The following is a 23,074-nucleotide window of genomic DNA, read 5'->3' as shown; positions in this document are numbered from 1 at the left end:
TCCTTAAAACAAAGCTCAGAGTGCAGGGTAATTGCTTTCGACTTTATAGCCCCACATGTAATAGGTAATATATTACAGGAATAAAAATATTTGGTTCTGTTCCCATTATGAGATGCTATAAGATATAACATTTGCCTCTCACAGTGTGGTGTTTGTGTGTCACATGTATTAGAATCATACATGCTGGTTTGATGTAAATAGCTATCCAAAATACTTCAGGAAACATTGAGAGTTTGATAATTAATCTTTTTTCTCATTATCCTGGTTCACTCATTACCAAGGAATGTGATTTAATGGAGAAAATAAAATACCACTTTAAAAGAGTAGTCAATTAAAAATAAACTTAAAGCAATATTTGCCTTTATTCTCTACAATAAATATCATTACAAGAATTTGCACTAAATGTGGAAAATAACATAAAGCATATAAGAATACAACATTCTTTCTTTTGTATTTTCTCCACTAGAATGGAAGTTCTGTGCAAGTAGGGCTTGTTTTGTATAGAGATTTTTGTATCCCCAGTATCCAATGGCATATTAGGCACTTAATGGACTCTTGTTGATTGCATGATTCAATAATTATTCCAAGTGCATGCAAATGTGCATAGGTACATATATACTAATATGTATGTATATTGTGTATAAAGCATATATGCAAATTATATATAAAATTATCTATGTATATACATATAAATACAATATATATGATTTATAATGTATATTTGAAAAGTACAATACAACATGTGCATACATGTACATATATTCATGTGCCATGTACAAACACATGTAATGTGTCATATATACATATATATGTGCATGTGAACTTTTCAAATATAAATTGTGTATGTGTGTATTTACACACACACATTTTTTTTTTCAAAGGCTCTCTCCGTGTGTATGTATAGTTGGAATGGTGGTGCACCTCTATAATATTTGCTGTTATAAGAGTGGTACTGTACACCAATATTTGTTAGCATGGAAACTGAGGCTGATGGATGACAAATTTGGAAGTACTGAGTTGCAGTAGATTAATCTGATAGGGTATCCACAATAAGTGCAATACAAATATGGTCACCCACAGGGAGTAGGGAGAAACCAGGCTTCCTAAAAAGAAGAGAATCTATCCTGGTCAGAAATGGAGCTGGTTAAAGCTCCTGTGCCAATCCATAATGGGATCAGGCCTGTAAAAGCCCTTCTAGCAGGGATAGGATAGGGAGACCCAGTATGAAGAACAAACATAAACAAAATAAACAAAATCCATGGAAACTAAACAAGAACAGACCACCTTCAGGGAATCTTTTCTTTCATTTCTATGTTTTGATTCTTCCAAAGGGTAAAAGAAAACCTAATATTGAACCGGGAGAAAAGGTTTAATTTAGCTTATTCAACAGATCATTCGATATGACTAGCTTTCAGCATGCCCCATTAAACAATAAATTAGGTAATATCTATTTTATATTGCATTTTACTTGTTTCACAAATAGATTGTACATTAGAAATCTCTTGGTGGAAGAGATGATAAAGAATGTACTATCTCAAATATTAGCATTTTTATATGCCTTTTACTGTTCATGTTATTCTGTCCTGATCTCTCTTTTTGGATTAAGAGAATTCACTGAACATATCAGAATCCTCATTTAACACTGAAAGTTAAGGTTTTTACTCATTTAAAAGTCTTCCACCCACAATGACCATTTCTCTTCAGCTTTACATCACATACAACTAAAAGCAATAGTTATACAGAGGTACAAAAAATTGATACTGTAATATGAATTCCATTTTGAGATTTCTAGTAATGGACTTTTAGAGACACTTTCTCAAGAAACAATTTTTAGCCCTAATAAACATAGTTTGCTTAGTTTCAAGAAGCTCTTTGTCAACGATAGGTAAAAAGAAGTCTCCGTGCTTTATAAAAAAGCAGTAAATAAATTTATATGTGTGTGTGTGTGTGTCTGTATATATTCACATACCCATTTACCATAAGCACTATACAAGAAACGAAGTTTTGCCAAAGGAAGGGGAATATTTCTGTATCATCAAGCAGGCCCCCAAGTATTATTTTCATGAATCATACTATTTTAGAGCCACCAAGGCATGGGACACCTAACTTAATAATTTGAAATTGGATAGAACCCTACCTTTCATATTTTTATACAATATATTTACTAATTTCCCACTGTCCTGGAAAATTAAAAATATGGTTGGGTTTCATGTCGTATATTTTCTGTAGTTCAATGACTTTCTCTTTTGTTTTTTTGAAATCTAAGCACACCTACTTTAGAGCTCATCAGCCTCCTAAAGAGGTAAGAAAAACAACAACTAAGGAATATAATAAAATGTCTCTCCATCCCAACATATGAAAGGACTTCCTATGGAAAAAAGTCTTATGGTGTGACTAGACAGCTAAATAAAACAAAAACTGGGTTCTGAAGCCAAACAACCGCTACTTTTCAGTGACCCTCCTCCAAAGCCTACCCATTTGAGTAGTTGATTGCCATTATCTGAACTGGGTCCTTCTTTCTCTCTTCTTTCTCAATTTAAGTCACTTCTTTCTATTAAAAAGCTAGGTGAATGAAATTTGAAAATGAAATGATTAATCTGTTTGACACACCAGAAATCAGCTTAGTGCCACACAGTGGTTAACCAGTATTTCCTGGTCCCTTCAATGTGGTGTAACCACATAGATAAGAAATGTTATAGACCCTAGACAAAAGATTTGAATCCCCTTTACTTCACCCTTATTGACATAGATTAGCCTTATTGATAAGGAAATATTCACTGATCCTTTCAACTATTACTTCACAAGTTATTTGATTTTATCATTGTTTCTGGTATGCAATCATTGTTATTACTGTTTCTTTGTCCTTCATTCTTGAAGAGGACCATGCCACTGGGGTGATGTCATGACTTTCAGTGAATTGCATTTAAGTGAGGGAGGGCTGTGCAAGGTCGCCAACCTCACTGTCTCCTCTAGAGCCATCTGGGTGCAATGACAATGTCTAAGGAAATTGGGGTTGTGACTTGCCCAGAGTCACACATCTAGTAAGTGTCTGAGGTGACATTTGAACTCAGTTCTTCACAACTTCTGGGTCAGTGCTTTGTCCATTGTGACACCTAACTGCTCCTATGCAATTATAGAATCTTATAATTGGAAGATATTTTAGAGGTAACCTAATTAAGCTATTTGTCACCCATGATTATTTCCATACTGTTATAAATATTTTGAAAAAAGAAATTCCATATCCAGAGCTGACTATAAGAAAAGAACTCATCCCATAAGGTATAATATCAGATTGTCATAAGCCAAATTTGCCTCATCAGCTCTTAGATTCCAATCCATTCCTGAAATGTTCTGTCCGAGAATGTAATGATCAGATTTAGAGCTCAAAGAAACCTAAGAGATCACTTGCTCCTACCATTATCATTTTAAGGCACAGATATCAATCTAGTCTTAAGGTCTCTGGAATAATCAATAAATATACATTTCATGAAGGATACATTATATCATTATAATGAAGACATATACAAATGATGATTAAGTAAGACACACCATTTTTCTTAGATAGTTGGTTTAAATAATCAGCCAAGCACTGAAACATGTCAAATTAAAATAAAATATTCCAGGTGCCTGATTGTTCTATAATATAACTAAAACCAGAAAAATCCTGAAACATTTCTCCAAAAGAGAAGATTTTTGCTCTGCTCTATTTCTTATTTAGGTGTACAATCTGGTGTATACACACACACACACACACACACAGTGTAACTTAATCCATTTAATTGAGTGTGTGTGTGTGTGTGTGTGTGTGTGCGCGCGCGCGCGTGTCCGTCCAATATCGTCAGATTTAGTAAAATTACTCTTAGGAATACAAGTCTGAACTGATTCCATACTATGCCATTCGCATGCTTTTCAATATTTTTTAAAATTCACTATTATTTGTGATCTTAGTAAATTGCCCTAGATTCTTAGAAATTATAGATTACCACCTTTTTCTTCAATAACACCGAAAGTTTGCCATGTGACATTCATGATCCCATCTCATCTTATTGTTATGGGTGAAGAATGAGTAGAGGAATAGAAAAAATAGCTTTTGGGGGTGACCTGCTGCTTTTGAAGCACTTGAATCAAGTTACCTGTTGTTCCCATATACAGTTCTGTGGCTTAGATACACAGATAACTGTAAAATAGGAATATGCAGCAAAAACACGGTACCCCTCCAAGAAGGCATGGAATGACAAGGACCTTATGCATTTTATAGCCTCTCCATGGTACATATAAATTCACCAGAGAAATACATGATCAACGCTTGATGAGTGTTGACCAAATATTTCACTGCCCATGGCCAACAGTCTGTCCTTCCAGGAATTTGTGCTTGGACAAGAAGTTGGCATCTGGTGTCATCTTTAGAGCAAATCTATAAGTACCATGAACATCTTTTGGAGACCTAAAATGCACAAAGTTGAAATGGGTATGTAACCAACCTTGGCGAAATATCGCATCCTTGCTGCATAAAGGCACCCAGGGAAAACCAGAGACTATTAAATATCCCAAATTCATTAGTTGACTCGTTACTTTGTGTTTCTCGTCCATCTTCAAACTCCTCAGTGTGCCACTCGTAGGGGCTGAATCTGCTGACCAGGAATAAAACTACACTGACCCCAATGTAGGCAAAGACAATGCACATCCAGATTTCATAGGCTAAGGGATCAAGAAATGAAAACACTCCTGGTTTGGATTTCTGAGGCTTCTTGATCATAATTGAGATCCCGAGGCTCATAAAAGGCTTGGAAAAGTCAATCACCTCTTCTCTCACCAATGTAATAGTTAATGGAGCAATTGCAATATCAGCTTTCTGTAAGGGAAACAAAAGATCAGAATGATGAGAACCATAGTTAGTAAGGACATCCCTTCAAGTGGAGATGAAGACTAGGATAGCAAGAAAATGGCAATGATCATCTCACTGGTAGAGTCCAGACGAAGGGGAAACAAAATAGAGAATTACTCCCCAAATATCCCTCCTTTTTCAATATACACAACACACCCATCTGGCTTGACTATGGTAAGCATATATTTATTCTGAATCTCTATTTCTCTAACATGACCTTTCCAGAATTAGAACAAAGCATCTGGCCATCTGCTAAAAGGGAGAGGAAACATAGATTATGGTCCATCTTTCAGTTAATCTTCATTGTAAATTCTGGTTGAATTCTCTAATATTTGAAATGTTTATATCACATGAATATGAGCTAGTATACACCCAGTAATGTTATGCATCCAGATATATGGACTTTGGGGGGGATATATAAACAATAGAGTTGAATAATTTGAATAAAAGTGCAAAAAAGTACAATGTGTTCTTACCCCATATACAAGCTCTCCAACCATCCCGTTCCAAATCTTTGTATCTGCGTCCCTGGCCCCATACTTGCCATCCCCAACAATGGTTAACTTGTATTTGAATCCACAGTGTTTGGCAATCTCTGCAGCCAAGTCCACACAATAACCTTCATAGCGCTCATTGCCCTCTAGCATTTCATGATTTTTCTTCATCATGACGTATGGGGATTCCTGTTTAGAAAAATTATGCTGCAGCTGATTGAAGGTAGTTTTGTTTATCATGTATATATTAAATTACACCTAAAACCAGAAAGATCCTAAGTAAATCCCAAAATTCTTATGGGTAACTGATTTGTTTCTTTGTTCAATCAACTTAACATTCTAGAACTATTCATTAGAAGACATGATGTGGTTAAAATTCACAGGCTCTCTCTTTATCATCTATCTATACAAGTGTGTGTGTATATATATATATATATATATATATATATATATGTTTATATATATATACTTATCTATATCTCTCTATATATACATATAAAAGACCTTGAAAATATATACACACACATATATATAGAAAAATAGATATAGTCATCTAGATATATACATATAGAGATCTAGATATATAGAGATAACATTCCAGCAAAATCTTTGAGCTGACCCCCAAAATAACAGTAACTCTTATTAGCATCACTAAAACTATGGAAAATAGAACATGTCATATATATTTTTTTTTCCTCTTCTCCCATCTGCAAATATATAGTTTCTTGCGAAATAAGCTTCCCAATAGTTTTTCCTTTTTCTTTTTCATAGAATCTCTTATTCCTCTCTTAGGGGAAAAATATCATAGAGGCCAGAATTAAACCACATTCAATCATCAATAAATAAGAAAGGTCAATAGATAGGGTGGAAAACAATAAAAGCTTATGCTCCTCCATCATAAAATTATAAAATGGTAAAAGCATAAGAACTCTTAAAAATCTTCTAATCCAATCTATTCAATTTACAGATAAGGAAAGTAATGAAAAGCAAAGTAAAGTAAGTTATTTTATTATAAGAATAAGTATTTTTTAGTACAATAACAAAAAAAGAAATGCTATCTTGAATCAGACCTGTGTTCTATTCAATACAATAATCTTCACAACATCATAACAGCCTTGAGACTTTTACAAGGACAATACATTTACTTCTTATCAGCCCCAAAGTTTGAGCTACCTAATTTCCAAATGTCCTTTAAAAATATAATGATTTTCCATCCATTATCTTACCTAAGACTTTTATTACATTGTTTATATTTTAGCCTGAACAACCTCACAATCATCACCATCATAGCTGACATTCATATAGTATCTTTAGAGAAAAGGGCTTTACGTACAAAATCTCATTTGAGCCCACCAACATTCTTGTGTAGGAGAATTCACAAATATAACCATTATTTACAGATGAGGATACTAAAATTCATAGAGGTTAAATGACTTGCTCATGATCACACGGCTAGTAACTATCATAGAGAATCAGAACTCAGGTTTTCCTGACTCTAAATTCAGTATTCTGTTAACTATAGTATATTGCCTACCCATGTGTAGAGAGATGTACATCTCCCACATATGTTCTCTTAGTTTGAAAGAGTGCTCACTCCTGCTCCCATAATCTAGGGAGCATTCTGACATTTTATGCCAGTGAAAGTGTACATAGTAAAAAATCACCTTTACATACTTCATTGTCATCTATTTCTGTGTTTGGGTATCCACTCACTCTTGAGCTCAATATTATGACAGAATTTGAAGACAAGGTATTTGAATCAAATCAATCAACAAGTTTACTATATTAGTAAGTATATTAGTACTTACTATATTAACAAATGAGTATAAATCAATCAATGAGTGCTTACTATAGAACCATTCTGTCATTTAAAGCATGATATAAACATTACCTACCCATTATTGTTGTTGTTGTAGCAGCTATGCTATGGGTCAGTTGAACCAGATATCAAATAAAACCCTCTTTTTTGCTCTCTTCCCCCCAAGCCCTTTATTCAACTACCAGAAAAGGCCCCAAGGGATGGATTTATAAAGGGAATTAATTTTTGTCCAATTTTCAATTTTTATCAGAAAAGAAAGTGCTTAATGCAACGTGCTTAATGTTTTGGCAGAGACAAAAAATTAGAAGTAGGATGAATATTTTTTTTTGGTTCCATACCTGTAGGAAACTGCTTTTGTTGCATAGCAGAAACAGGGTAAATACTACAGTTTTTAATTAAAACTTAAAGCCAACTGTAACAGGGACATTTGCTGAATATATCACTTTGATTCACACTACATTTTAAAATGGGTAGTCACACCCTAAATAGAAGTTGAATAAGATATTGTTCTTATTGTATATTAAGAAAAAGGAATGAAAGATGAGGTTAATCCCCAAATTACTCTGGACTATAGAGTATGGACCAAAATATCACTTTATTACTGGAAAAGTATAGCATAAGATAGTGAAAAATTAGGTCCTTTTAAAATATACTTTAGCTGTCTATCTATCTATCTATCTATCTATCTATCTATCTATCTATCTATCTATCTATCTATCTATCTATCTATCTATCTATTTGTGGGGCAATTAGTGTTAAGTGACTTGCCCAGGGTCACACAGCTAGTAAGTGTCAAGTGTCTGAGGTCAGATTTGAACTCAGGTCCTACTGAATTGAGGGCCAGTGCTTTATCCACTACACCAATTAGCTGCCCCTTAAATATACTTTAAAGAAATAAAAGATTCTGTTTGGATACATGATTATATTAATAGCAGAAAATGAGAGAGTTCTCCAGAAAAGCCAACATTTGCCTCCACCTCCCTTTATTCTTGTGTACAAAAGGCTAGTCAAATTTCACATCTTGCACAATAGTCCCAGCCAACAAAAATGATCTAGGATCATAAATTGAGAGCTGGAAGGAATTTTGGAGGATATTCCACCTTCTCAGTTTACTGATAAAAAAAATCAAGGCCAAGAGTAATTAATTAATGCCTCTAATCACAGAGCTAGGAAGCATGAAATAGAGAATTTGACCCAGAGGCTTCCTGGAATCTAGAAGACCTAAGTTTAAATGAAGTCATAGATACTTACTAGCTGCGTGACCCTGGACAAGTCATTTAACCTTTTTTTGCCTCAGCTTCCTTATCTATACAATGAGGCAGAAAAGGAAATCTAAAACCACCCCAATGTCTTTGTCCAAAAACCCTAAATGGGGTCAGAAAGAGTCAGAAGTTACTAAATAGCAACAAATACCATCTGCCATACCATGCTGGCTCTCCTATCTTTCATCTTTTATTTCTACTGTACAGTGTAACAGAGGGAAGGAAAGCATTATATTTGGAATCAGAAGACTCCAGTATTACTAACTACATGACTATCCAGTTTTCTAAATCTATAAAGCAAGCACAATAATAATCACACTACTATCTATCATGTTTCTGTGAGCATTAAATATACACTTTGTAAACTGTAAAGAGCTATATAAACATCAACCACTCTGTGTGTTTGTGTGTACTAGATCACTTGATCATAGACATTTGGATTATCCCTGATTTTTTTTTTCACATGTAGACATTGTATCTTCCCATCTAGACTTCAGTCTTCTAAAAGGCAGCAATGTCCAAGTGCAGAGGATTACTCTTGCCTCCTCAGGATCAAGTAAAATACTTCACACATAAAAGGAAATTGATAATTGGTTTTGATGTCGATGATGACAATCATATAAAATTTGCTATTTGTATCAGGAACTGAAAGATAGAATTATAAGCAATAATGATCTTCCCATAAGGAAAAAGAAAAACAAAACAAAACAAAAAAACAACAAACAATGGATGCACAGATTTAAATAATTACCAAGATTGTGGTGACAACAACAGTCTTATTCTCTAGTCCAGAGGTGTCATTCCCTGAAGGGATTTCAGTAAGTGTCACCACCATTTTGTCCATTTCACTCCAATATCCAATCTGAAAAAGGTTGTAGGAGGTAGGCATACTGATGAATGACCTTTCCAATAAGAAAGCATTTTAGTACATTCAACTCATTCTTCCCACACCTAAGATGTTCACAAATTAACTATAACTTTGTGAATGTAGAGATACATCCTTTCTACACATGATGCTAATAGAAACAGAGTGCAAACAAAAATTAAGAGATAAGAAAGATATGGTCATCAATTTTTGTCTAGTTGTGTTGTCCATTTTATTTTCACTCATTCACCCATATGCATAAATATCCAAGGACATTTTTGGAGGGCAGACAGTTGGAAATATAAATAAAAAACTTAGAAAAAAATTAATTTTAATTTTACAGTGGACATAGAGGCTAAGAAATGCAGTATTTGGATGTTTGCTTATATCAGATTACTCTTTGAAATAACATTCAAGACAGAAATTAGTAGTCAGTCCATCAGCATTACATTTTTCCTCTCATATTTAATTTCTTTTCAGTCTTGGTCTTAATAGAAAAGTAGCACAATTCAATTTACACTTCTTAAAATGTAAATTAAAGTTTCACAGTACTTACCTGGTGTTGCTAGGTTTATGTTTGGGAATAAACAATGAAAATATTTCTGTACTTTTGAAGACTATTAAAATGTGTTGTATTAAATGTATTATATATTAGAAGACTACTAAACTCTTTGCAAATATACATCTCATCTCTGAGACCTCTTGGTTGAGGGTGGTACTGAATCACCTACCTTCCCACATCACATAGCAGAAGACAGCCTTTAAAGTCACTAAGTAATTTACCTTCCGAGGCCCATTAGTTTTGAGCTCCATGATGTTGATTGTATAATTTATTCTTTTTCCATTCTGGTCAAACTTTATATTTCCTGAAAGACCTTCCACTTGAACCTACATAAAGAAAAGGGAAAGGAACCACACATAAATTAACCTCACACACATAACGTAGCCTAATTACTCTGTATGTATTTGCAAGTAAAGAAAAAGATATATTTCAAAGCTTTTCCTTCACTTATGAACTCTCCTTTCTATAGCTAAAACACAGCTTCCTGCTTGGGAAAAAGGAGCACGTGATAGAAGGACTCCCAGTCCAATGTACAGAAGAAATTCTGAAAAAAAAAAAATTCTTGCACATCTTCATTCACCATCATATTAGAAAGACTCACCTGTTTTAGTGCCCTTTCTATCTCTACTCCTTGTCCCCAGGGCACAGCGGGGTTTGCAAGACAATCTCCAGCATTTCCACGTCTGGAGATTTCAATCCTTTGCTTACGCAGATTGCGGAAAGCTTCAGTCATCACCTGGACAGCATCATAAGTCAGAGCAGAAGTGTACTGAAAAGAGGTAAATGCATTCCATTAGGAGATAGGAGGGCATCAAAAATTCCTTTATGGGATAGGTTCTATCTACAAAAAAAATGAATTGTATAAAATATAAAATCCCAGTAAGCCAGAAAAAAAACCACATCATATTTCACAGAAATATAGACTGAGAGCTCAAAGAGACAACTCAAGAGATTGAAAGCTGAAAGGGACTATAGAGACCATTTAATACAACTCCCCCATTTTACACAAATAGAAAAATGAGAGTGAGAGAAGTTAAGTGACTTGCCCATGGTTACAAGCAGACTGTTAGAGGGAGGATTTGAATGCTAGTCTTCCATATCCTTAAGTGCAGAATTTAATCCATTATACCATGCTTCTTGCCAATGCAAAATTCATGAAAACATAGGATTTTAGAGTTGAGAGGGATCTTAAACAAAATCTTGTCACTTGATCATATATGTAGAACTGGAAAAGATCTCACCTAGTCCAACAACTTTATTTAACAAATGAGAAAACTGAGGCCAAGATAAGGGGAGTGACTTGTCCAAAGTCAATCAGGTTATCAAGAGGACTCATATTTGAACCCAGATCTTCTGCTTCCTAAATCAAGACTCATGTCACGACACTACCTAGTCCAAACCCCTCTCATTTTACAGTTGAAGAAGTTGACCCCTAGAGAGGACAATTGATATGTCCAAGGTCACTCATGTAGCAATGGAAAGATCAGTTGCTCTGAAATCAGAGGACCTAGCTTCAAATCCTTTCTCTGATGCATTCTAATTCTTGGACAAGTCACTTATTCACATCTGTAAAATGAGGGAGTGAAACCAAAGGATCTCAGAGATTACTTCCAACTTTGGGTCTATGGTCCTAAGCAATAGAGCCAGTATCCTCAGACTTCTAGAATGTGGATGTTAGCTCTATTCCCTTGCAATCCTTTTGCCTCTTTTTTGTTAAACAAATGAGGAAAATTGCCTTCAAATGAGTAAAAAGTAGCAGAGTCAGGAATCCAAACTAAGTCTTTTTCTTCCAAATTCAGGGTTTTTTCTTCTATTTTTTGACATCATATTACTACAAATGCCATAGAAATCTAAATCTATAACAAAATATTCTTGTTACTGCTTGCTGTTATCAGCAGCAAGGTAGATATCTCCTCCAAGGTAGATATCTACTTGGGCAGGAGTGATTCAAGATCTATAATTTACTTGGGATGAGGTGGAGGACTCTTACTCCCTTTGTTTCCCTTATTAATTAGTCTAATGCTTTACTCTAATTCTGGAAGAATTGGAATTCAAAGAGAATTATGTGAAGATAGAGTGAGAAATTCATTAATGTGCTTTGCTTTGAGGAATGCATAGATGATAAATGACAAATAGATGACAGATAATTGACAATTATATAATAAATGACTAGATAGATAAATACCATAGATATAGATAGATAGAGTATCCCACAAGACCTGAAATTCTTCCCTTCTTTCTTTTTGAAATATAATCTGAGGTCTATTTGTATTCAGCAATTTCTTACAAAGTAAAAATTCCCGTGGGGGTTAAGTAAGCTACTGTTCATTCACCTTCATATGAACCCTTTTAATCAGAAAGCTTTCTTTCTAATACTTGGATGAGAACAGTCATAAGGAATATAGATTTTGATGGAGGAGAGGCATAAGTAGGAGGTTTAACAGCTTTTTTGTGAGGTTAAGAATCTGGGGAAGGTGACATCCAGAGAGTACTATAAAGGCACTGGGCACCCGATAAAGGATAATTATAAAATAGAAGAGGGAGATAGGGTGGTGCCAAAGAGAAATTTCACCTACTCAGAAATGAGACCTAGAAAATTTATCAATGTCTTTTTTTAAGACACTTCTGAGAATTAAACATAGCAATGCAGCTATGGTGTGAATGGAGATGTACAGGTGGATTATTCCCTCCTATTATGAGCTTAATTCTATATTATTTCATATTCAAAGAGAAACAGCATGGAATAGTGGAAAGTCTTGTGGGTTTTATGTTCCAGTTATTCTACTTGTCAGCTCTGTGATCTTGGAGAGGATGTTTAAGATTCTTGTTCCCCAGTTTCTTCATCTGTAAAATGAGAGGTTTGATAATTGTGTGTTTTATATTGTTTGATATTATAGTTATAATGACAGAACTCCAATATGGAATCACTTATCCTAAATGGTCCCAATGTCCATAAAGAGTTAACACTTGCACTTTTGATTGGATCAAAGTCCTAGTCAACTGAAGCAACCTGAGTCACTTCTCTTCTTCTGCCTTAGATAACCAGCTCAAACCATCATCTAGTTTCTGATCTTGAGAAAGAAACCCCTCACTACTCAAGCTTGGCATCCATAAATGACCCTGGGATCTCTCTCTCTCTCTCTCTCTCTCTCTCTCTCTCTCTCTCTCTCTCTCTCTCTCTCTCTCTCTCTCTCTCTCTCTCAGCAGCATGCCTGGAGTCACACAGCTATTAATGTCATGGAAGTTATTTACATAGGAAATATACTGACAGACAAACAAGTAAAAAAAAAATCAAATTGGTGATTTACTTTTTGTTTTGATTTTGTCCAAATGTATGATTTAACTGATATGGAAAACTCCTGATAAGAAAGTATTCTGTAAATTCAGACACAGTCCAGATTCATCAGAAACACAACAACCACGGACCTCCCTTACTGAGGCTGATTGATGCCCAAACTTGCTGACAAACATGTTTTATTTAGAAAAATCTAAGAGCTTAAGTATTTTTTTTTATTTTTCAGTGTGTGTGTGTGTGTGTGTGTGTCTGTGTCTGGTTACAAGTGTGTGAACATATGTTGGAGGGTACAACACTGTAGACAGTTTGGGGAGAATTAACAAAAGCTTTTCCTTTGGGTTATTCAGCATTTAATTTATCAAGATTGTCCATTTCCCCATTTTCCCTCCAACTCATTCCTATACCTTGTAATTGTCATTTTATTACTAATTCTCACATAAGAGGTCAATGTTCTCCAGTTTGCAGCTGGGATAGCAAATTATATTCTTCATGTTTTATTGAACATATAGAAAAGTCTATTGCTATATTCTTTTAAAAAATTGAACAAAAGAAAGAGAGTTAGTCCCTTCAAAACAAATACTGAAAATTGATTTTGGCAACCAAAGATGATTCTTGGATTTTGTTTAGTGCTATAGATCATGGTTTTTGTTGTTCAATTATTCAGTTGTGTCTGACTCTGCCTGACTCCATGGACTTTTGTCCATAGGGTTTTCTTGGCAAAGATACTGAAGTGTTTTGCCATTTACTTCTCCAGCTCATTTTAAAGATGAAAAAATGAGGCAAATAATGATTGAGTTACTTGTCCAGGTTCACACAGCTAGTGATTGTCTGAGGCCAGGTATATGTTATGGTAGCAGGTATTTATTTTAGTTTAAGATATGTTAAGTTCCTAACTATTACACCTAAAAGAATTATGTGCTTTGGCGAGCACCTATGTGCATGTATGTGTGTATGTATGTATCTGTCTCTTAATATTCCAATGATTTTTGACATATATAAATATAATATATTACTTCTGCAATTGATTTCTGTGATTTATGTAGTATATGCAATAATTTTTCATATATGTAAATATGCAAAAATCATTGGATTTTTTGCCAGGAGAGAATCTGAATGAAATTAAGGAGTTCACATCTATGAAATATGACATATTTTATATATATGTATGTATGTGTGTATATATATATAAAATATATTATCCTAATATTGAGGTGACATTTAATTTCATTTACTGTGAGACCATGTGGTATGGTGGCAAGGACAATGATTCTGGATCCAAAGGGCCTCAGATCAAATCACACACATGTAACCTTACACAAGTCACTTAAACTCCCTGGACCTCAGTTTTCTCATCTCTAAAATTAAGGATTTGGACTAGATTGGTCCCTAACAGTCCTTCTAATTCTGCTGCTGGAAACTTGATTCCTAGTCGAATGTCCTTCTGCTAACTCAGCCTATTTCTATTATGTACAAGTCATTCTCCTTAGCAAGCAGTTATTAGAAATTGCCCAAACAAGACACTTCAGAGGGAGGTCAAACACTTTTTGTAAAATACTTCTCCATATGTCTCATCTCAAATGATTTCCCTTTCAGTGATACAGATGTAGAAATCAATTACCAAGTATTTATTAAAAACCTGCAGTATGCCTGGCACTGTGCTAGATGCTAAGAATATAAGTACAATAAATAAAACAAGGATCTTACATTAGAATGAAATAAATAGAAAATTCAGGTTACAATGTATATATCAGAAATACTAAGTTAATAAGTACACATATACAAAGTAGTTCAATACAAGGTAATTTAGGAGGGAATGAAATAAGATTTGTGGAGATCAGGAAAGTATTCATTCATTCATAAGATGGTGCCTGAGCTGCATCTTTTTTTTTTTTTTTTGGTGAGGCAATTGGGGTTAAGTGACTTGCCTAGGGTCACACAGCTAGTAAGTATTAAGTGTCTGAGGCCGGATTTGAACTCAGGTCCTCCTGACTCCAGGGCCAGTGCTCTATCCACTGCGCCACCTAGCTGCCCCCTGAGCTGCATCTTAAAGCAAGAAAGTGACCATATGAGATGAAAGGAAAGAGGAAGGATATTCCACACATGGAGGAGGACCAGGGTAAAGTCATGGAGAGGAGAGATGCAGTTCCACTAATGAGGAACTGACGGTTTGGCTGGGTCGCTGAGTATTGGAAGAGTGATGTCCAATGAGGCTGAAAGGTAGATCAAGGCCAAGTTGAGTCAGGTTTTAAAAGGTAAATACTGTCTACGTGTTAACCTAGAGGCAATTGGAAGCTACCAGAGTACACTGAGTGGGAGAATCATTTGATCAGATCTATCCCTAAGGAAAATTGCTTTAGCAAATTTGTTATAGGATATTCTGGAATCTGGAGCAACTTGAGACAGGGTGGTCATGGGGAGGCTGTGGCAGTAATCTAACTGAGAGGTGATGAAAATCTGAACTAAGGGGGGAGGAAGATAAGGAGTCAGAAGAGAGATGTGATTGTAAAAATAGCATGTTTTAGGGCAACTAATTGGATTATTTGGGTTAAGGGAGAGTGAAGAGTCCAAAATAATGCAGAAATTAGAAAACTAAAATACCAGGACCATGATGTGTTCCACAGAAATAGGGAATTTTGGAAAAGGGGAGGGGCCTGGCAGAGTAGGTGGGAAGAGACAGTGACTTCAGGGTTTGGTTTATTTTTGTTTGTTTTGTTTTGTTTTGGTGGGGCAATAAGGGTTAAGCGACTTGCCCAGGGTCACACAGCTAGTAATTTTCAAGTGTCTGAGGCTGGATTTGAACAAAGGTCTGCCTGAATCCAGGGCTAGTGCTTTATCCACTGTGCCACCTAGCTGCACCTGAGTTCAGTTTTTAATATACTAAATGAATAAATTACTCTAAGACATACAGCTTGAAATGTCCAACAGGTAATTGATTATCCAGGACTGAAGAACAGATGAGAAACTGAAACTATATATACATATATATTATGCACACACACATATTTACATAAACATGATTTAAGCTCATTTTTATGACAGTTAAAAAGAAAAAATTCAAGTTTTGTTTTTATCTTTTGCCCTAATTAGCCATGACAAGTATGAAATTCTTATGCAATTTTTGCGAAGATTTATTAGCAAACCTGTCACACTCCTGACTATATTTTTCCTAAAACCTTAAGCACTGGTAGATCTGGCCGGATTGGAAAAGATTCTAGAAAAAAAATGAATTAACATCCAAGCATCTAATTATGTTAGCTTTAAGGAAGCAGATGGCTAAGTGGGAGTCCATGAAGAGGGTATGTGTCCCTTTTTCTTACTGTTTTCCATACTCAAAAATGTGCAGTTTCAGAGCTACAATTGGTTCTAATTAGGAAATATTGTAATGGGGCAGCCTGGTATCCAAGTGTCCTTTTCTTTTGATTATCACTAATAAAATATGGAGAGTTTGGGATATACAGCCACAGGCAATGTTGCATCCATTTATTCAGTAGGCAAAGCAATAAGGTGCCAGAAAAGGCTATGAGATTTTCTTGTCTTAATTTCTCAAAGAATAGAATAAGCCAACCATATACCTTAGCCAATTTTCATGCCATTGATTTGAGTCAAGGATGAAGTTTCTGCTAGAAAGGCTCTAAATTTGGCTTCTAACCCAGAATAAACTTAAGACAAATGATGCATTGAAATGACCCTCTTGATAATGTCCTTAGCTTTCATCAAAGGAGAGGGGAGGAAAAAGGGAAGGGAAGGAGAGAGTAGAAGAAAAGAAGGGAGAAGAGGGCAGAGGAGAATTTAGCAAAACAGTAAAGGAAATAACTAGATACAAGAAATATCTATCACAGGATCACAAATGTACAGCAAAAATGAATGTTGTTCAACTAGTCCAAATCCTTCACTTTACAGAAAACAAAAATAAGGTTTTAATATGTAATATTAAATAATGATCACCAGATTAATTTTTCTTTGAACTTAGACTATATATTTAAGTTTATTTTAATCATTTATTCACTTCAGGCTTCACTTAAATCTCCATTTGCTTTGGAAGCAAATTATGCATAATAACAGTTACTACAAATATTATTTTTGTCAGTACAAAGCAAATAATTTTGATGTGCTTAAAATATCAAATACAGTTGTCTTGACTGCTGACTAGCTTCGCAAAATGGAAAGGAGGACATGGTTGATCCAGAAGGATTTCTTAGGATACTGGAGAAAGATACTAAAAATATGATAATCTTTCCAAAAAATGAAATGGAACAACTAGTTATTTTACTCCTGGAGCAGCTTAAGTAAAGGACATAATTTTACAAAGGTCCTCTGCAACTTCTGGCGTGCCTTGCTTGACCTTGTGAATGCCACTAGGCTATGCACTGGAAAAAACCTGACTAATTTGTACAAATACAAGGACTGAAAACAGGTACATATTGTTCTAACACTTGTTTAAGAATTAAAGGAGAGGGGCAGCTAGGTGGCGCAGTGGATAGAGCACCGGCCCTGGATTCAGGAGGACCTGAATTCCAATCTGACCTCAGATACTTAACACTTACTAGCTGTGTGACCCTGGGCAAGTCACTTAACCCCAATTGCCTCACAAAAAAAAAAAAAAGAATTAAAGGAGAGATCATTTGCTATCCCTAAGAATTTAGTGGGAAATGTTATTCTTAAAATGAGTCTCATAACTAGGGGTCCATGATCAATTTTAAAATTATAAATATTTCAATATAATTTTGCTTCCTTCCTAATCCTAATTTTTTCATGCACTTAAAAACTTTTTTCTGAGAAGGGATTTAAAGACTGTCAAGGGACCCTAGGACATAGAAAAGGGTTAAATATTCCTGCTTTAAAAGGCACATTGGAGTCACACCAATAATGAATCATATATGGGGGCAGCTAGTTGGTACAATGCATAAAGCACCGGGTCTGGATTCAGGAGGACCTGAGTTCCAATCTGGCCTCAGACACTTGACACTTACTAGCTGTGTGACCCTGGGCAAGTCACTTAACCCTCATTGTCCCACCCTCAACAAATCATATATGTGTGTATGTACATGTATATATAAATGCATACATAATTACGAGAGGTTAATTGCCTTTTACTATATTCTAATATTTACTTTTAATTTGAATTTTTAAAATTTCTATCGCAGTAATTGAGAATGAAAATATATTAAAGACACATTCTGAAAAATCTTACTGGATCTAATTACACATTATCAAAAAGCTACATAATAATGAAGTTAGCCTTTTCTAATTTTATTTGAAATAGCTAACAAATTTGTAAGATGAGATGTTTACCCAGGGGAAGATTTTTCTTTTCCATGTCAGTTACACAAATTTAAATAGCACCTAAGAGTAACAAAAGTACGTATGTTTAAAATTAAATGAATGTTCTTAAAATTGTGGGGTTCTCTTCTAGAAAGTAGCTTAATAAAATGTTTTTGTTCTGCTATTTCTTGGAAACAAACTTGCAAAAATTTTAACTTTATGTTACTCCTTTAGCTTTGGGTCATTTTTGTTTTTTTCCTATTTCTCTCTTTTAGTATCATAACTTCCGCAGTGTGGCAAAATATAGATTGGTATGTTCCTCCCACACCACCCCACATCCTTCCTTGGCAGTCATTTTTCATCCTTGACTAAATTCTTGTCATACTTCTCCACATCTTAGTACCATGGCAAATTACTACTTCCATGTTTCCCACCCCTAATCCACCACTCTTAAAAGATTCCTCTCTGTTTTCTAGAAAGTAAAGGGTCAGAGATTATTTGTTGCACTGTAAGGACATAAGTTGGAAATTCTGAATTACTGCCACCTTCCTCCACATGACCTTAAGGATTTATAAGTGGCTTATATTAAATCCATCCATGATGTGATGACAGTAAAGCCAGCCTACATTTGATAGTGGATCCCATAGATGTTACTCTTAATCATGACATAATTCCTTCTCCAAGCAGTAGTCTCCCAGAAACAGTTTCCTGGCTTCACCTTGAGCTCTTTGTAAAGTTTTCTTGAATTCTCTCTCTAGCTCCCTATATTTGCCCACAGTGACAAAGTGTCTAATTTCATGTTTGTTCCCAATTAAAGTTATTACTCTTCATTGTTTCCTTATAAATTCATTAGAGATGGTTATTATAAATGAAACTAATTTAGCTTTTTACTTGAATTCTGTCATTGATACATTACTGAACACTAAAGTAACCTCTAAGGTACCATATGCTTGGTTTTCTTGAGAAATGAACAAGTGTAGAAAGCTTATGGGTATTTTCTTACAATTAAATTGTTCATTCCCAGCAAAACATTTTGATGAAGATTATAGGAAATATTTCTGATTATGTGCGATTGAAATTAATAAATGTGTTTGGTCTACTTGCCAAGACACCATTTTAATGCACTCTGTAAAGAGGTACCTGTGTCCACAGGACCTCAAATTTAGCACTGCTCTTTTAAGGTGCTATAATAATTGGGGTGGCTCAAATATATTAACCTTATATTTTAAATTAACTTCACCCATCTCCATTCATAATTCTTATAAGATAGCTTAATGTAGAACCTTACAATAGAGCTCTTCATCTAATCTGTGGTTTGATAGGACAATAAAGTCTAAAATATATTGCACAACTTATTGTCATAAAACCTAGCAGGGCATTCGTGTTACAGGATAGAATATGAACATTCAGTTGTGTTTGTTCCTTCTTTTTAATCTTCTTGGATTCTTAGATCACATGCAACTTCAATACTCTCAATAACCATCAGTCAATCTGACCCAACCTGCTTTTTACAGAACTATAACTAGGACAGGGGGTCTGAGACTTCGTCCCTAGGCACACAAGTTTAGATGGTACTGAGTAGAGCACACTAGTTAGCAAGGATAATTAAAATCCGTTTCTATCTATACAGCTTTTCCCTGCCCATAGCAACTCCCCAGATGAACTCCACACTACACCAGTCCCACCTTGCTGTTCAAGTATTCTACACTTTCCTTCATTAGGATTTGTCTTAAAATATTGATCTCCAAATGTTCTTCATTTTGCTTATCTGGTATGCTTTTTTTTGAAGCTTTTCCCAAGAGCCAAGATTGTAAGTTAATAACTCTGCCTATTTTATGTCACTTGTTTTCCTATATCCATGTCTTTGCTTTTATCTTTCTTTATGGGGCAACTATGTGGTGCAGTGGATAAAGCACTGGACCTGGAGTCAGTAGGACCTGAGTTCAAATTTAATCTCAGAAGCTTGCTAGTTATGTGACCCTGGGCAAGTCACTTATCCCTGATGTCCTTGAAAAACATCCAGAGCCATCTCTAGTCATCCTGATATATATCTTGCCACTGGACCCAGATGGTTTTGGTGAAAAGAATGAGTTTGGTGACTTGCCACAGCCCTCCTTCACTCAAATCCAATTCATTGCTAGTCATGACACCTGTCATGGTCTTTTTTGAAAATGAATAACAAACAACATCAACTACAACAACAACAATCCTTCTTTATCCCATCTATGTCCATATCCTCCCTGATTTCTCTTCTTTTTACTAAAGAGCTACCCCCAGTTCCTTCAATTCATCCAGTTTTGGTGAGATCTCAATCTCTTCTGGTCCTACTCCAACTTACCATTGATTTGTCTAAAATGTGGGGCCAAGAGGAAACATAATATTCTAGGTGTAGTCTAACCAGGATTTGAGTCCAGGGACTCCCCCATAAGGCATAGATTTAGAGCACAAAGAAACCTTAGAGATCACTGAGTCCAGCCCCCTCTTTTTATGAATGGAGAAATGGAGACACCAATGTTTAAGTGACTTGGCTAAGGAAACACAAGTATTTGGTGTTAGATGTCAAATTGGAACCAATCTTTCTGACTCCCATTCCAGTGCTTTATATACTACACCAAGCGATATCTCTGTTTCCTCTATCATTCTGGTGACTGATTCATCATTCTGGATAGATTCTTCTGAAAACATGTTAGCTTTTAATGCCATGTCATACAAATGATTCACATTGAATTTGCAACCTGATAACCACTTCACTTACTTTTCATATGTTATTGTCTATGTGTGTTTCTTTATCCTGTGCAGAAATTTCGAACTTTACATTTATTCCCATAACACTATTACTTATATAATTGGATCTTTTTGGATTCCTGGTCAAAGAAAATCTTCATTAGCTTCTTTTTTAGACTTTTTTCTTGCACTTATTTTATTCTATTTTGTAGAATGAATGTGTGTGTATATGTGTGATTTCTCATGATGGATTTTAAGCTCCTTGTGGCAAAGGATGCAAAATTTTGTCACATTTTTCATCTCATCTAGCACCTAGCTATGGATATTTAACAAACATTTGTTGAATTAAATTAAACCAGCAGCATTTTAATAAATAATATAAAATGTGTTCAAATCTTAGATCCAAGATTTATTGAGTTCTTTGATACTGGGCAAACCATTTAACTTTTACATCAAGTAAGCCTTTGTTTCTACTTTTCCAGAGGGGAGGGACTCTATTGTGTTCCAGTGCACAATACCCAGAAAAATGTCACAAAATATTAGCATAGATACTGATTTTTGTGTTGATATGGTTTCACTGGAAAAAAATCTGAAGGATATAAAGGGGGAAACCATGAGAATTTCAATCCACTAAGTTAATACTTAACATCTAATGTTTTAATTATATAAAATTCCTTGCATTACAAAAATATTTTATTTGGTTCTTGTTGATGTCACAGACTTCTGTGATTTTTTTGCTAACTACAAATGCAATAGTTATACATACAACAAGCAACATCCAACAGAACCATACAACAAATAGTCACCGTCCTATTCCTATCCATCCTCCTCACCATCCTCATGGCTAAGAGCAAGTACATATTTAGAAGAAAAGTCCCTTAGACATTTACTCCCTCCCTACTGAAAAAATGCAAGAAACTAATCAAGTGTCAAAACTATCACCTGTTTGAATTAAGGTCACAATCATAAACAACACAGATCAGGACTGAAAGGAAGGAAATACTATATGCTATCTTGTTCCTTTGGTTTATAGTCTACATATGTGGCTCATTACTTTTCGTAACTCAGTATGTTCATTTTTGGGATTGAGTAATTAGATATTTCAGTTTTATTTTACCATTCTCTGAACTAGACATAAATCAATTGGAATGGAACCTCATCACAACCCAGTTAACTCCTTCTTTGAAAAAGAAGAAAACAAGCTTTCACATTGCCTGGGTGTTTATGTTCTATAAAATCTCTCTGCAGAATTTTGTATTTATATTCCAATGGGGGACATTATGCTTTTGCTATGCTATATTGCATTCACATTATAACTTTACACAGGAAGGAAAAATCTGCTAAAGTGTTTTATGGTCCATTTTCCAAATGTGCTATTTATTCAATTCTAAAGGTATATTTATTATGCCTTATTTTTCAAAAATCATACCAAACAGCAATTTTAAACATGTTTACATGTCTAATAGTCACCAACCAGTTTATTCTGTAACTTGCTGCTATAATCACTGATGTCAGGAGCCAATGAGTGACCTGCCAACCATACAGCATACAGAAAGTTGGAGTGCAACTCTCACAATCTACTACAGAGAGAAAAGGGAGAAACCATCTACAAAAGAAAAAAAAATGTTTCAAGGATGTTTGATGGTGGGTAGGTGTAAGAAGTTCTCTTACTGATACAGATCTCAACCTGTCACTAACTTAGAAGGCAGCATTAGAGTTCTGTGAACCCCAGAGAGTTGAAATAAATTATACTGAAAACATGGAGTCTAAAGCTAACACTGAACTAAAACTAGCACACTCTGTATTAGGGGAGAGAAAGGCTTCCTGCAGAAGGTGGGATATAAGCTGAGTTTTGAGAATTTAAGCTTAGAGATAAGGATTTTTTTTTCTTTTACTCAGCAAATAT

At 35.0% G+C, this 23,074-nt stretch overlaps 1 protein-coding gene across 6 annotated transcripts in view; it reads right to left on the bottom strand.

Annotated features, from left to right (window-relative positions):
• The window catches only part of GRIA2 (glutamate ionotropic receptor AMPA type subunit 2), a 189,834-nt gene that overhangs the window by 32,747 nt on the left and 134,013 nt on the right, over positions 1-23,074 (bottom strand). For all 6 annotated transcript variants that reach the window (XR_006353611.1, XM_043971832.1, XM_043971829.1 and 3 more), the window contains exons 7-11: positions 10,489-10,656; positions 10,109-10,213; positions 9,212-9,322; positions 5,362-5,568; positions 4,482-4,852 (exon numbers count right to left, since the gene is read on the bottom strand). Coding sequence is in view for 5 of the 6 variants with exons in the window: in XM_043971832.1 (XP_043827767.1) it covers positions 4,482-4,852; positions 5,362-5,568; positions 9,212-9,322; positions 10,109-10,213; positions 10,489-10,656 (962 nt within the window). In the remaining variant the exon portion in view is untranslated. The remainder of the gene's footprint in view (positions 1-4,481; positions 4,853-5,361; positions 5,569-9,211; positions 9,323-10,108; positions 10,214-10,488; positions 10,657-23,074) is intronic.

Source organism: Dromiciops gliroides, chromosome 6, assembly GCF_019393635.1.
Source record: "Dromiciops gliroides isolate mDroGli1 chromosome 6, mDroGli1.pri, whole genome shotgun sequence".
Lineage (NCBI taxonomy): Eukaryota > Metazoa > Chordata > Mammalia > Microbiotheria > Microbiotheriidae > Dromiciops > Dromiciops gliroides.
Note: the sequence above shows the minus strand (reverse complement) of the source record. Positions and strands in the feature narration are given on the sequence as shown.